The 16138-nt window shown below is 45.1% G+C and overlaps 1 protein-coding gene across 2 annotated transcripts; it reads right to left on the bottom strand.

The window, feature by feature from the left end:
• Positions 1-15517, bottom strand: LOC119971687 (L-lactate dehydrogenase A chain). 2 transcript variants are annotated; one of them, XM_038807589.1, is made up of 8 exons: positions 15423-15517; positions 11064-11197; positions 9762-9879; positions 9024-9197; positions 2963-3136; positions 2140-2257; positions 685-808; positions 1-481 (listed from the first exon to the last, which is right to left on the bottom strand). In XM_038807589.1, the coding sequence occupies exons 2-8, from the start codon at positions 11190-11192 to the stop codon at positions 317-319; spliced, it is 1002 nt and encodes a 333-aa protein (XP_038663517.1). In that variant the 5' UTR covers positions 11193-11197; positions 15423-15517; the 3' UTR covers positions 1-316. The 2 variants fall into 2 exon arrangements, with proteins under 2 accessions (XP_038663517.1, XP_038663516.1); XM_038807588.1 differs by having other exon boundaries at positions 245-481; positions 15433-15497.
• Between the last annotated feature and the right edge of the window lie 621 nt (positions 15518-16138).

The following is a 16138-nucleotide window of genomic DNA, read 5'->3' as shown; positions in this document are numbered from 1 at the left end:
TAGATGATAAAACTTTATTTTTTTTTAAACTGAATAATTTTACTCATAGCTGCTCGCTCTACACAATAAATAGACATTAACAGCAGTGAGGGGTGCAGATGAGGAAGACGTAATTTGACTGGCAAACACTGTCATTACACAAAATACAGATATGCTCCCTCCAGGTAATACTTGTAGATGTTCAGCAATTTGTGGTCAAAAGTAGTCACTAATAGCTAGTTCTCACAAAAGACAAGCCACAAAAGGGGCAACACGCAGCAAGACCAAAGTATGATTTTGGAAATACTGCTGCAATGGAAAGCTAAAGAGGAGAGGTTCAGAATTTTATGTCTTTCTGGATTTCCCACAAGGTTGTGGCACTCTGCTGCAGCTGCTTCTCTTCATCTGGCTTCAGCACCATCTTCACAACGTCCGAGATTCCATTATTATCTATCACACAAGGGAGGCTCAGGAACACTTCATTTTTAATACCATAGAAGTCCTAGAAGATGGAAAGAATGGTACTCGATTAATGTAATTTCAACTCTCTCCTCATTAAACCTGATAACATCTTCTGCCCTCCAATTTTGGAAAGGGGAGGTAGGGAGATGTAAATGGTTCTGTTGATACTTAGAACTGATCATACTAGTCCCACTATTCCAGATTTATAATTAAAACGTCAGCACCCAACAATGCTGCTCTTACCTTGACCATTGTGGATATAGGGTGCACTTTACAAAGGTTTTTCATAATTGTCTCTCCCAGGTCTGCCACAGACATCCCAATAGCCCAGGAGGTGTAGCCTTTCAGTTTGATCACCTCATAAGCACTGAGGGGGAAAAACAATAAGAACATTCAGTGAATCTAAGTTCAACAGTAATGACTTTCATAATCATCAATTTCCAGCCAATAATACTATTTGATAATGTGCCATTTGTAATTCATGATCAACCAGCAGCACAAACAATACTTAATTCTCACATTAACTTTTCTCCTGCTCATGTGCCGATTGACCTATCTTTGTGCGAATCAATAAGAACCGGAATTATATTTAAGAATGTTAGTCAAGCTGGATGCTTTGACTAAGATGACATTTTCAAGTTGTGCTGTAATAGAATAGCCCTAGTATGTTAGGTGCTTAGAAGCATAGGTAATCAGATCTGTTTCGAAATTATAACAAAATTAAAACTGCTTGTAGTCCTCCATAATCCTCCAGTGTCTTAAATTATTAAGACAGTGGAAAATCCTTAATTTATTAAGGCACAAGGCTCTGCAAAAGTCCAGCAATATTTTCCATGGAAGAATCATATTCCAATTCTTAATTCACTTTCCAAATCTCCCTCCAAACATACACCCCATCCTCTTTAAAATTATTTCATGGGATATAAGTGTCACTGGCACGGTCAGCATTTATTGTACATCCCTAATTACACTCTGGAATGGTTGCAGTCCAGCTGGTGTAAATACACCCACTGCTGTGTGAGGAAGAAAGTTTGAGGATTTTGTCCCAGACAGAACAACACCAATACAGTTCCAAGTCAAGATGGTGTATGGCTTGGCACAGTGGTTTACCCCTGCTGCCTCACGGCGCTGAGGTCCCAGGTTCAATCCCAGCTCTGGGTCACTGTCTGTGTGGAGTTTGCACATTCTCCCCTGTATTTGCGTGGGTTTCGCCGCCACAACCCAAAAGATGTGTAGGGTAGGTGGATTGGCCATGCTAAATTGCCCCTTAATTGGAAAAATTAATTGGGCACTCAATGTTTTTTTTAAAAAATGGTATATGGTTTAAGAGATTAACCTGCAATTGGTGGGGTTCCCAAGGATCTGCTGCCCTGGTCCTTCAAGATGATGGAGGTCTCACAGACACGTGCCTGTATTTATATGGCTGATCCAATTCAGTTTCTGGTTAATGGTAACCCCCAGGTTATTGACAGTGGGGGATTCAGTGATGGAAATGCCACAAAGTTAAGTGGGATCTTTTATCATATCTTCCAAACTCCACTTCTAATTCTACTTGTTTAAAATGCAATTTGCAAGCAGATCTTGACCCTCACAAGAAGCATTTAACTGGTTTTGATAACATCTTAAAAATCTGGCCACAACAGACAATATGGAAGCCAATGGAGTATGGCCATAAACACAGGAACATGAATCACTCACCTGTCCACCACATCTTTATGCATTTTCTTCCAGTTCTCTTTATCTTGGTCAGTTCCTATGTCAGGATGGAGTTCCTTCAGGCTCACACCAGCAACATTCATGCCACTCCACACAGGAACTGTGATATAAAGCCGAAAGAATTGCAGTAGGGTTAGTAAAAACACCAGCACCAAGATGGTTCAACATTCATCACTCAAAACACTTAGTGCAGCCCTTGCATTGTCAGGTATTCTGTCACAGCTCAAGAAATGGTATGAAAATGCCACATAGGCATTGTCCTTGAGGCAATTCTGTATGGAAAAACTAAAGCATTGCCACTAGACTATTTTTTTTTTAAATCCTCTCCAAGATGATCAATCTGCAACATTAACTCTGGTTTATCAATCCCAACCCACACCAGGTCTGTAAATGCATACAGTATTGCTAATTTTGTACCCTGGCTGTGGGATCCCAGTTTAAATTAAAATAGCTAGATTATATTACAGTACCTCAGCCTTTCAATAACTTGGCAGTTTTAAAAAAGATATGCTGAATTCAAGGGGCAAATTCTCTGCAGAAGTGACAAGTAGCCGCTTTTCCTGGAAGCTCAGTGTAACCCCAGTAGTACCACAGTCCCAGATCGGTGCAGTTCACAATGTCTCAATACTGCTCAGAATATCTGCTGGCACTGTTGAAAGTGTCAAACATCAGGTAGCAAATGTTTTTTGGGCACAAACAGAAGGAAGCAGTGATAGAGCTACAGCTGGCCACTATATGACATTTGGCCTACTTCAATTTCAACTGTAACCTCAAACATAAATTGGAGCAGCTCCTGCAGACATACCACTCGAGTCTCCGTGTTCGCCAATCACCCAGGCATGACAGCTGGAGCTGTGGATTCCCAGTCTCTCTCCCATTAGGTAGCGGAACCGAGCAGAGTCCAGGTTACAGCCGCTGCCAATAACGCAGTGCATGGGAAGACCGCTCAGTTTCCATGCCACATAGGTCAGGATGTCCACTAGGGAAAGAGAAAAACATAATGTATATTAGAATAACCTGAAAATGCAAATTTTTAGCCCAACACTACCAACAACATAATCCCAACTAGTACAAAACTCACACAAACCCAATGGACAGACTGCCTGCAATTAAGGATACAAACGTGCAATTTTATTTTTTTAAATAATTTTTATTGGAATTTTTTACAGAAAATATGACAATGTAATGCAACAAAATAACCCCATAATAACTAACATCCCCAAGACCGTATCAACGCATGTATCACATCCCCCACCCCAGTGAACAAGAGAACTTTAAAATAAATTAAATAAACAAACATAGTCATCGTCTCCCCCTCCCCTTCCCCCCCCTCCCCTTCCCCCCTCCTCGCCCCTCCCCCTCCCCTTTTTTCCTCCTCCTCTCCCCCCCACCCTCTACCCCCCATCCCTCCGCTTTTTTCCCCCTCCCCTCCCTTTTTTCCCCCCTCCCCTCCCTTTTTTCCCCCCTCCCCTCCCTTTTTTCCCCCCTCCCCTCCCTTTTTTTCCCCCCCCCCCTCCCTTTTTTCCTCCCTCTCCCCCCCCCCCTTTTCCTCTCTTTCCCCCCCCCCCCCCCCCCCCCCCGGTTGCTGCTGCTGCTGCTGTCCCAGTACCCTATCGTTGAGCCAGAAAGTCGATGAAAGGTTGCCACCGCCTAAAGAACCCTTGTACCGATCCTCTCGGGGCGAATTTGACCTTATCTAGCTTAATAAAACCCGCCATGTCATTGATCCAGGTCTCCACGCTTGGGGGCCTCGCATCCTTCCACTGTAGCAAGATCCTCCGCCGGGCTACTAGGGACGCAAAGGCCAGCACACCGGCCTCTTTCGCCTCCTGCACTCTCGGCTCCACCCCGACCCCAAAAATTGCGAGTTCCCAGCTTGGCTTGACCCTGGATCCTACCACCCTCGCCACCGTCCTCGCCACCCCCTTCCAGAACTCCTCCAGTGCCAGGCATGCCCAGAACATATGGGCATGGTTCGCTGGACTCCCCGAACACCTGACACACCTGTCTTTGCCCCCAAAGAACCTACTCATCCTAGACCCAGACATGTGGGCCCGGTGCAGCACCTTGAATTGGATGAGGTTAAGCCGCGCACATGAGGAGGAATAGTTAACCCTCTCCAGGGCATCAGCCCATGTCCCGTCTTCGATCTGTTCCCCCTCCCACTTATCTTTCAGCTCCTCTACTGACGCCTCCTCCACCTCCTGCATTACCTTGTAGATATCAGATATCTTCCCCTCTCCGACCCAGACCCCCGAAAGCACCCTGTCGCTCACCCCCCTTGCGGGAAGCGAAGGGAATCCCTCCACCTGCCGCCTAGCAAATGCCTTTACCTGCAGATACTTGAACATGTTCAACTCCTCCAACTCCCCCAGGCTCGCAAACCTCCCATATATGAACAGGTCCCTCAGCTGTCTGATGCCCGCTCTGTGCCAACCCTGGAATCCCCCATCAATGTTCCCCGGGACGAACCAATGGTTCCCCCTTAACGGAGCCTCCATCGAGCTCTCCCATTTCTCCCCTATGTCGCCTCCACTGCCCCCAAATCTTGAGGGTAGCCGCCACCACCGGACTCGTATACCTCGTAGGAGGGAGCGGCCACGGCGCCGTTACCAGGGCCCCCAGGCTTGTACCTCCACAGGACGCCCTCTCCATCCGTTTCCATGCTGCCCCCTCCCCCTCCATCACCCACTTGCGCACCATCGACACATTGGCCGCCCAATAATACCCCGAGAGATTGGGTAACTCCAGCCCCCCTCCATCTCTACCCCGCTCCAAGAAGACCCTCTTCACCCTCGGGGTCCCATGCGCCCAAACAAAGCTCATGATGCTGCTAGTCACCCTTCTAAAAAAGCCTGGTAAAATTAAGCTTATGGAGAGTCCCCCAACTCCTGGCCACCTGCACCCCCAGGTATCTGAAACTCTTCACTGCCCTCTTAAATGGGAGTCTCCCGATTCCCTCCTCCTGATCACCCGGGTGTACTACAAATACCTCACTCTTGCCTAAATTTAACTTGTAGCCCGAGAAGCCCCCAAACTCCGCTAATAGCTCCATCACCCCCCGGCATTCCCCCTTCTGGGTCCGCCACGTACAACAGCAGGTCATCCGCATACAGCGATACCCGACGTTCCTCCCCACCCCGCACCAGACCCCTCCACCTCCCTGACTCCCTCAACGTCATAGCCAGAGGTTCAATCGCCAATGCAAAGAGCAAGGGGGACAGGGGGCACCCCTGCCTGGTCCCACGGTAGAGCCTAAAGTACTCCGATCTCCTTCCATTGGTAATTACACTCGCCATCTGAGCCGCGTAGAGCAACCTCACCCATTTGATGAACCCCTCCCTGAATCCGAACCGCTCCAGCACCTCCCACAGGTACCCCCACTCAACTCTTAAACCAGAGGAAAGCCCGCGCTTTCATACTGCCACACCCCACCCTTCTGACGCAGCTCCCCAAAATCCAGTTTCACCCCAACCCCCAGCCCCGTACAGAAGACATAAAAAATAAATAAAAAAATTAAAAAGACAAACCCCCAACATTCCCCACATAACCCAAAACCATACCCAACAGACAGACCCACCTGGAAACAGAGCAAAAAAAAAAAACCAGCATAAAAAACACATGTCAAAATTACAAAACAGCAACAGCAAAAACAGCAACGACCATAGTGTGCCCCCAGACCCTAGTTTGAGTCCAGCTTCTCCGCTTGTACAAAGGCCCACGCCTCCTCCGGGGACTCGAAGTAGTGGTGCCGGTCCTTATATGTCACCCACAGACGTGCAGGCTGCAGCATTCCAAATTTGACCTGCCTGGCATGCAGCACCGCCTTCGTCTGGTTGAACCCGGCCCGCCGCTTAGCCACCTCCGCACTCAGTCCTGGTAGATTTGCACTACTGAATTCTCCCACTTGCTACTCCTCTCTTTCTTGGCCCAGCGCAGCACACACTCCCGATCGCTGAATCGATGGAACCGCACCAGCACCGCCCGCGGGGGTTCATTTGCCTTGGGCCTCCTGGCCAGCACTCTGTGGCCTCCCTCAAGCTCCAGGGGCAAATGGAAGGACCCTGTTCCCATCAACGAGCTCAACATCGTGGTCACATAAGACGGAAGATCCGACCCCTCCAGCCCCTCCGCCAGGCCCAGGATCCTCAAATTATTTCGCCTCATGCGAACGTCCAGCTCCTCCAAGCGGTCTTGCCACTTTTTGTGAAGTGCCTCGTGCAACTCCACTTTCCCCACGAGGACCACGGCCTCCTCCTCCCGCTCAGCGGCCTGCTGCTGCAACTCCCGAATGGACACCTCCTGGGCCGCCTGGGTCTCAAGCAGCCTGTTGGTAGTCGCATTCAGGGAGTCCAGCAACTCAGCCTTCAGCTCCGCAAAACAGCGCAGAAGAGAAGCTTGCTGCTCCTGCGCCCACTTCCACCAGTCCTCGGGTGTTCCGCCGGCCGCCATTTTGTCCTCCTTCCCCCGCTTTTCTTGGGGAGTTGCTGCAGCCTTTTCCTTTGCCCCACTCCGGGTGAGCACCATAAATTACGGGGAATGTTCCTCCAGACACCTTCCCCACCGGGATTTGTCAAAACAGCGCCGTTTGGGGCCCTCAAATAGCGGGAGCTGCCGAACGTGCGGCTTAGCTCCGCATAGCCGCAACCGGAAGTCCACAAACGGGTAATTTTGGCAAACTATGCTGGATGACATCAGGATAAACTGGAGCTAGCTCAATTGCTTCACCTGATAAATTGTCTAAAGGAGACGCATTATGAGCTATGATCACATTGAATGGTGGAAAGTTCAGAAAGGCCACGTGGCCTATCCCTATTTCACATTCTTATTTTAATTCCAGCACTTAATGTTAACAGCACAGAATTGCTCAGTAGGATTACTGAGGTTTATTTGCCTTCATGTTAAGAGACTAAATTCTGTCTAATCTCGTGTTCTAACACATGACTGAACAATAAACTCCAAGGGCATTGGATAGCTTTTGCTGTGGAAGCAGCCGTACCGTGAGCAATATGCAGTTTCCATGGTGATGGCACTCTTGCTGTGAATTGTTTGAACTGTCTCGGATAATATTTCTGCCCAAGTTCCGACAGCTTGCTCAGCACATTCCAGCAGCTAAAAATCATTTCTCCTTTCCTCGGTACTTTCCCACCAGCTCATTTTCACTCAATCTCCTCATTCATATGCCTTTATCAGTTAACCCCTTCCTCATGCTCAGTGACGTCTACTTCCTCCCCAGTAGCAGCCATTATATATACACCCATTGCAGACTGAAGGCTCAGCAACTGAAGCTAAAAGTGGAAACAAAAATAAAAGACCAGATCTGAAAGAGCAGAGGATTTATTTGTCCTGAAGAAGGCACATAGGCAAGGAATTACCTGCACACAATGTATTGGGGATAGAGTTTGAAGCTCAGGGCAGAACCCAAGGTTACTATTAGATTCTGCCTGACAGTGTCCAGGGAACGAACATAGACTGCAAGTTGTTTGATGAAGCCAAGCAGCAAAGCTTCCTTTATCAATATCAACCTGCCAAGTTGTGGAGAAGCGAAGAGTTTTTTCACCAGACAGCAAACTGATGGCAAGGCAGTAGAGATAGGTATAATCAGCTTGGGCATGAAAAAGTGTCATCACCAAGGGGAGGCACACCAACAAGCTTTGGGAGGGGGCAAGACCACAAGCTGGAAAAGAAGCCATACCAAGAATGGAGCTATGTGGCGATCGTGCAAGGAAAAACATTACAGGAGATGTACTGACAACACTGAAACATAAAGGAGTGGTGTTATGGGAGAGGTGTTTTCAGAACCCCAAAATGGATCATGGAGTTCAACCAACCCCCACCTTTAATGGATTGTTGCTTTTGAAGCACATGGCTTGTTCCCCAGGTGTAGTATTACAATTATGGACGCGTGGTTTTTAAAACAAAACAATGTTTTTTCCATGAACTCAAATTAACCTTTTAAATAAACATTGGATCTCTTAACACCCCTTACTTCAAAGATAACCCTGAAAATAATACACTACCCAATCCTGCAAACTGTTCCTTTACACATCCAAAAGGCTTAACAAATCCTTCAAACAGAAGCACATTAGATTTATATTCAATACTGAGACGTTTTTACAATTCCGATTTCACCAAAGGATTAAGAGATAGTCCTTCATGGCAGAGATCACCAGCAATGCAGCTCACAGCCACCCCCAAGCTTTCTTCAAACTGAAACTAAAAAACCAGAACTAACCTCAAAATGGCCGAACTGAGCTCAGCTCCACCCACTCTGACATCACTATTTTCTTAAAGGTACTCTCGCATAAGAGTGGGAATTAAGTAATGCAATGCCAGAGGCAATTCAAGTGGATAAACAAAGAGGATGATAATGGAGTTGATTTGTTGCGGCAAATGTTGCTATCAAGCCGGTTGAGTGAGAGTTATGTCACTGTCACAAATTATTTAAACCACAAGTGTAGCTATGCTTTCAAAGATTTTAAAAGCAATAAGAAAATAAGCACGGAGCTGGGTAGCCATCGCATGCTAAAGTACTGGAGAGCTTAGATGGAGAGTAGTGGGAATAACTAGGCCAAGGATAGGCTTGAGCTGCAGTAATGCCCTAGTTTTTAATCTTAAAAAGTAAATCTAAAGTCAGTATTTGCAGGAAAAAAAAAGGAAAATCATAAACTTTCCCTCACTTAGGATCTGGAGGCATTACTTCCGAAGTGAATTTGTGCCAACAGCAAAACAGAACTTAAACCACGATTCCACCCCAATAGGCCGATGGAACATGCCTGTATTTTAATGCAGGCATTTAATCACAAGAGTGCACACTTTGTTGTCCAGATCCTGATCCCTTCTGTGCGAGGGTGGGAAATGCTCACCTGGGTTGGACACAACAAGTATTATGCAGTTAGGGCTGTGCTTGACGATGTCCGGGATGATGTGTTTGAAGATATTCACATTACGCTGAACAAGGTTCAAGCGGCTCTCTCCCTCCTGCTGCCGAGCACCAGCTGTGACCACAACCAACTTGGATCCAGCAGTCACACTGTAATCTGTCAAATGAACAATAGCACATAGTCATTAACATGAGCTGGGTTACTCGCATCTCGCACAGGTACGTTCAGAGATCTCACTGCTATCCTACAAATTCCATGTCGGTGCAACATCGAGGGCCGAAGGGCCTGTACTGCGCTGTATCGTTCTATGTTCTATGTTCTAATTCAACGACAGGTACAAAACAATTGCACCACTTCAACTTCCCCATTATAAATCAACATTTTAGCTCTATGGTCTCGGCCTACAAACAAAAGATTCTGCCACAATGGGTTAATAAATACTAACCCCTTGCATAGAAACTATAGAACAGAAACAGATCAGTTAACTGTTGTGCACCAGTGTTTATTCTTCATATTAGTGACCTGCACCATTCCTTCCTTTAACTCTTCCCTCAGTCTTCCTTCCCATTTAACTTTGTGCACGAGTTGATATTGAACGTCGCCTCTCTACTACAGCTGTGTATCAATCTCAAAGACTGGTCACAAGACAAATACACACTTTTACCAGCTTAAATGAAGATAATTTGGAACTTTCATTTTGTGCACCAAACTCGTACTCACCCTTGCCAGACACAATCTTGGAAGTGTGAAGGAACAGGCTACCATGTTGCAAATCCATCATCTCTCCCTTCAATTTGTCCTCCATTACATCCACCAGAGCTACCTCATCTGCCAGGTCCTGAAACATGCAATGACACTGAGAACTAAATTCAAGACACCAAAGGGCCTAATGCACTAAACTATGAAGCCCTGTAGTCATGGAGTTTAAGTGCCATGCTGTTTCAAGTGGGCCCTAGCCAACCAGATCACATGGACAAAGTTAGGGGTACAGGGGCAGCACGGTGGCGTAGTGGGTTAACACTGCAGCCTCACGGCGCTGAGGTCCCAGGTTCGATCCTGGCTCTAGGTCACTATCCGTGTGGAGTTTGCACATTCTCCCCGTGTTTGCGTGGGTTTCGCCCCCACAACCCAAAAGATGTGCAGGCTCGGTGAATTGGCCACATTAAATTGCCCCTTAATTGGAAAAAAAAATGAATTGGGTACTCCAAATTTATTTTTAAAAAGTTAGGGGGACATGACATCAACGAAAGTCACAGCACAGTGGCTCAGTTGGTAGACCCCTTGTTAGTCTCAGTCAGAACGTTGTGATTCAAGTCCCACTACAGAGTTCTTTAGTGTTGGAGGTGGCGTGTTACAGATGAGACATTAAAGCAAAGGTCCTGCTTACTCCCAGGTGGACCATAAAAAGATCCCACGGCACTACTTCAAAGAAATGCCAAGGAGCCATTCCGAGTTAGCTGTGGTATCCTGGCCTATATTTATCCCTCAATCAACATCACAAAAACAGATTTTAGCCTTTAACACATCAATGTAGTGGGAGCTTGGATGTGTACAAATTGGCAACTGAACTTGCTATATTAAAACTGTGACAATACTCCAAGTGTACTTGCTGTCAGTAAAGTACTTTGGAACATTCCAAGATGTGAAAGATGCAATAAAAATGGAGATTTGGTGGGGAAATTTCTGTCTTGGAAAACTTCTGGTAAAAATTCCAAAAATTGCACATCTGGGCAAGATGCTCCAGCTGAGTCACATAGCAAGATTAGGATGATATTCCATCCGCCTTGAGAGGATAGAACACTGAGGTGGCGGTGGCATTTGTGGCAATTTAAAGTGTCAACACCATTCAACTACATGTGCCTCATGGTGTTCACTCAATGGCTCACGAGAAAGTCCATCCTAAGAGGGTCCCAGACTACAGAAACCCAACACCCCTCTAAATCCAGTCACTAACAGGCACTCTTAAATAAATTAGAATCTTAACCTACAGCCCAGTAGAACACAACCCAAATGTCATCGTACCTTCATTAGGACACTGATGGCACATGCCATTCCGACAGCACCCACACCGACAATAGTTATCTTGTTGCGAGCGCTTTTTTCTTGTGATGCCTGCACATGCCCAATCAACTTGTCCTTGACGGTTGCCATTGTTGCTGCCAAGGAAACAATAATTCATTTTAGCTCACCAGTCTTAACACATATTCCCAAGAACTCACCGTCACAAAGGAGCAAGGAGGACTGATTAATGAGGGTCAAGACAACACACCAAGTGCACAAATGCTTTTGTTCAAACAATGTTTTGTATCATTTTGTGATGTTCCAGCAATTTAAAAAAGGTACATCCTCTGGTCTGCTGTCCAGATGTATATTTATTTTTAAACCTACCTCGATAAGCTCAAATTGCACTCCAACTTTCCCATCATCTCAATTTTTCATAAGAGCTTTCAGCAAGATTTTGAAATTATGCCACAAAACCACAAGGTAGAAAGCCATAAAAAAAGGGCATGAAAGTTTGCAATGGGTGGTTGTATTTTCTGCCAATGTGCCAAAGGGTTATAGCAAGTTCTACAGGTGTCAGTTAGGGATCGCGGCTTGAACAATATTATTCCTGGAAGTAATCATCAGCCTCTCTACACCACAGTTAAACCAGGTATTTGGTTGTCTTTTTCTGCATTCTGTGCTTGGACATCTTCACAGCCAGTGATCAGAATCACTTGCTGCATTGTTCATAATTTGCAGGTTTCTGTGGTTTCAAGGAGCACTTTGTATCCATTATAATGCAAGTCATTCAAACAGTATCAGTAAATGTAAATTTTTTGCTGTGGGTGTTTATTCAATTCCTCTTTGAAAGTCACTGCTGAATTAGCTAACACCACCCTCAAAATATTTGGTCTACCTTTAATATCAATGCATGACCTTAGGTACCCAAGAAACCTCCCAGCAATCTTGACCTTTGGGCAATTCTCCTCCTCTTTCCCATAAACTGTCAGTGACAGACTGGTCACCTCTTTTGGAACAGTCTTTCTAAAGACTTTACTACAGATGCAAAAAAGTCTTGCTTTGGGCATTTCTCAGCACCTGGAAACCGCAGAGAACAATCCCGTTCTCTACTGGGACTCTGCTGTTTTTTGGGCTCACTGAGGCCGCACTTTCTTAAAGGCTCCTCAAAGCTTAACTTTTCATGTTCACTTTTGTCACTGACTGATACTTGTAAGCACATTCGGACCTTCCATTATATTAAAATGCAGTACATATTAGCATGTTGTTGGTGTTGCACAATTGTGGAAACAAAGATTTCTACAAGATCATTTAATAGCAACAGGTGGCACTGTATTCACTGTCTTTTTAAAATAAATTTAAAGTTCTCAATTTATTCCTCCCCCCAATTCCCTGCATATCTTTGGGTTGTGGGAGTTGAGACTCACACAGACACAGGGAGAATGTGCAAATTCCACATGGACAGTGACCCAGGGTCGGGATCAAACCCGGCTATATTCATTGTCAATCTGCATTAACTGCGGCAAGCAATCTCATCCTTTACAAAAGCTGCAAACATTAAAATAATGGTTAATGAGATAAATGAGAAAGGAGGGTACCTATAGTCCTGCTTGCATACATTGCACACACAGCTCCTGATCAGTCATACTTGCATGGATTATCTGATATCCCAAAATTGCAAACCAGATAGAACAGCCATTGAGGATTGGGTGAGGGGAGAAGGGAGGGAGTGGTTGTGCAATAAAACAAGAGGAAAGCATGTAGAAACATTTGGCGGTTTCATATACTATCGAAACAGAGATCTATTTCTAGAGGGAAATAGATATGAAATCTACAAGAATTTAGTAACTTTTCACAGATGCCAATTGGCACAATCCCAATAAGAAAGGAGGAAGAAAATTTCAGAAGACAGTAGTCACTCAAGGCAAAAATGTGCTCAAGATCATACTGGAATGTGTCCATTAAAGCAATTTAGTTAACAGATTAACTAGATGAGTGGTTAGCCATAAAACTAGTCAAGGAATGTTACCCAAATAATTCCCAACTACGAGGCGGCAACAAATAAGTTCACGTTGAAACTTCCAAAGATTTAATTTAATACAAGTGACTGATGTGCCAGGTTCACTCTGCTCCTCTAATGAACTGGTTGAGTACAGGAACAGTAACAAAGCTACTGTAAAACTGATAGATACAGTTCAACAAAAAAAAAATCACATTGTTCTTTGCACATTGGAAATGAAATTTAATATCAGCAATTTCAACTTACAAAATGATCAGACTTTAGAACCTTATTTTGTTAGCATAATTAGCAACTGAAAACAGCACAAAATGCCATCTAGTGCCCCACTGCTAACAGCACAAAATGCAGTCTTGTGCCCACTGCTTTCAACATCTTCACTAAGCTAACGAGACAAGAGGAGTCATATTCGATGAACCATTAATGGTTTCTCTTTCCACAGATGCTGCGGACCTATATATAGTTCCAATCAATGGTAGCACGGTTGTTAGTACTATTGCTTCACAGGGCCAGGGACCCAGGTTCAGTTCCTGGCTATGGTCACTGTGTGCAGAATCTGCACGTTCTCCACGCGTCCGCACGAGTTTGCTTGTCGGGCGAATTGGACATTCGGAATTCTCCCTCCCTCTGCATGACTACCCAATAGGCAGCAGTGTGAGATGACTGGAGGATTTTCACAGTAACTTCATTACAGGGTTAATGTAAGCCTACTTGTGATACTAAAGACTATTATTATTATTTATAAAGCTGACTATTCAGGTCCATTCAAAACTCAAATTTTATCCTACCCAATTTGAGACAATTGTACATTTTCAGTAGTCAATAATTCACACGGAATTTAAGAAATGGATGAAGAAAAGACAGCCTATCCATCCACAAAGAGGTCATAACACTCAGTTAACTAATTTAATTGCAAATTCCAACATTTCCTTTAAGTATCTGACCCTTCCTTATACTGATCAGCCAAGCTGCTAATCAATCCGGAATTGGAATTCAGTAAATCCATCCTTCTCCATGCATTATTCAAAATTTATGATGTGGAGATGCCAGTGTTGGACTGGGGTGAGCACAGTAAGAACTTACAACACATGTTTTCAGAGCATAGTTCCATCCTCAGGTGAACCCGAGGAAGGAGCTGTGCTCCAAAAGCTAGTGATTCAAAACAAACCTGTTGGACTTCTCACTGTCCAAATTTACTATCACTGTGCTAATTGCTACCTTGATTACCACCCAAGGCCAATTCCTTAAAAAAAAATTAAATCTACATAATTCCTCAAATGAAGATGTTTGTGGCTTTTTAAATCGCAAATTCATCATGAACAAATATAACAGTAACCTTTCACAACAACTTGAAGAATTTAGTGAGTCTAGAGGATAAGCTGAATCAGGATCGTCTGGCCTATATTATACATGTTTACTCCCACTAATCAATCCTATCATTTCATCTGTAGATGCCCAGGTTTTTTTTAAAATGGATATCATAGTCATTCACGTGCAACCTAGTGAAATCTCTCCAGTACTCAAAACTGTACCCAAACTCCTTTCTCATTTCATTTTGTATCCTAGGATTAATATCAAATGATTTCACTTTCTTTTGGGAGAGGGGGGGGGGGGGGGGGGGATAAACTTTGGAATTTCCCGTCAACTGGAGCATACAGGGCAGGTGCCCCAACCGCCTTCTGGGTTAAACGTGCTCGTGTTGCAGTACCACACTCAGTGCAGTGCAGAGCATGCATCCTGCGGGGGTCTGGAAGAAATGATTAATTGAGAGACAGGAACTCGAGACGAGGGAAATACGTGAGCCATCGCCATCCCACGGTCCGGTCCCACTCCAAGTCAAGCTCAGCTTAGTTCGTTTCTAAATCATCACACCCAACGCGACTCCCAGCAGCCAACCATTAACAGTGCGGATCAGAGCAACATTACGTATATGTGGAAAGGACAAGGAAGCCCTGCGCCATCACAACTGTGTCACATAACAATCCAACCAAATTTACTATTTCAAAAAGCTATAGAAATCCGTTCTTATGTTATTGTAAGAACATAGCTGCATAAAATAGGAGTGCTAGTAAAAGAATGGTACAACCGTTTTAGCACAATTGGAGTATAATACAATATAAGGTGTCTCTCTCCCCCCCCCCCCCCAATCAATTTCTATCCAACCTAAGGCAGCGTGATGCAGTATCATACAAATAACGAGGATATGCAATATTTTGTAAGCATTACTTCATACAAAACATTTTATATTAAGGAACGCCACAAGCAACATCGCGCAACGATAGTGGAGAAAGTAAATGTTACTGTTCAGCGGCTGGGCCGTGCGACTTTGCCCACAGATTGCTACATTTGCGGATACAACATACCAATTGTTACCTTCCTCCTCTGCAGTAGCACTGCGCTCACCGACCGTCTCTATTTATAGATTGCGTCATAATGCGTCACGCTCTTATCTGCATTTTACGCAAGGAAGGCGCGGAAAAGGCGGGGCCGTCGCTGTGAGGTGAGGTCAGCGAAGGAGATCATGTCTGTGGGCACGTAGTGCAGAGGCGAGGAAGGAAGATAGATGCACCCTGCTGAGGAAGTGGTTACAGTGAGGCGTACTGGCAGACTAGCGGGGGCATGCTTGTGCGGGAACCTGAATATATTAGATAAAATTAACAGGACGAGACAGGGTAGATGCAAAAAGGATGGGGGGGGGGGGGCGGAACTGAAATCACAGTCTAAAAATACCGGTGACCATTTAGGACTGAGGTGAGGAGAAATGTCTTCACCCAGAGAGTGGGTTTGCCCTGTGGAATTTGCTACCATAGAAACCAGTTTAAGGCCAAAGCACTGCACGTTTTCAAGAAGCACTTGCGTGGTGCAGCGGTTAGCACTGCTGCCTTATGGCACTGAGGGCCTGGGTCACGGTCCGTGTGGAATTTGAACATTCTTCCTGTGTCTGCGTGGGTGTCACCCACACAACCCAAAAATATGTGCAGGTTGGGTGAATTGGCCACACTAAATTGCCTCTTAATTAGAAAAGAAGAATTGGGTATTCTAAATTTATTTCAAAGCCTTAGCACTTGGGGCAAAGGGG

This window comes from Scyliorhinus canicula, chromosome 9 (genome assembly GCF_902713615.1).
Source record: "Scyliorhinus canicula chromosome 9, sScyCan1.1, whole genome shotgun sequence".
NCBI classification, from domain to species: domain Eukaryota; kingdom Metazoa; phylum Chordata; class Chondrichthyes; order Carcharhiniformes; family Scyliorhinidae; genus Scyliorhinus; species Scyliorhinus canicula.
Note: the sequence above shows the minus strand (reverse complement) of the source record. Positions and strands in the feature narration are given on the sequence as shown.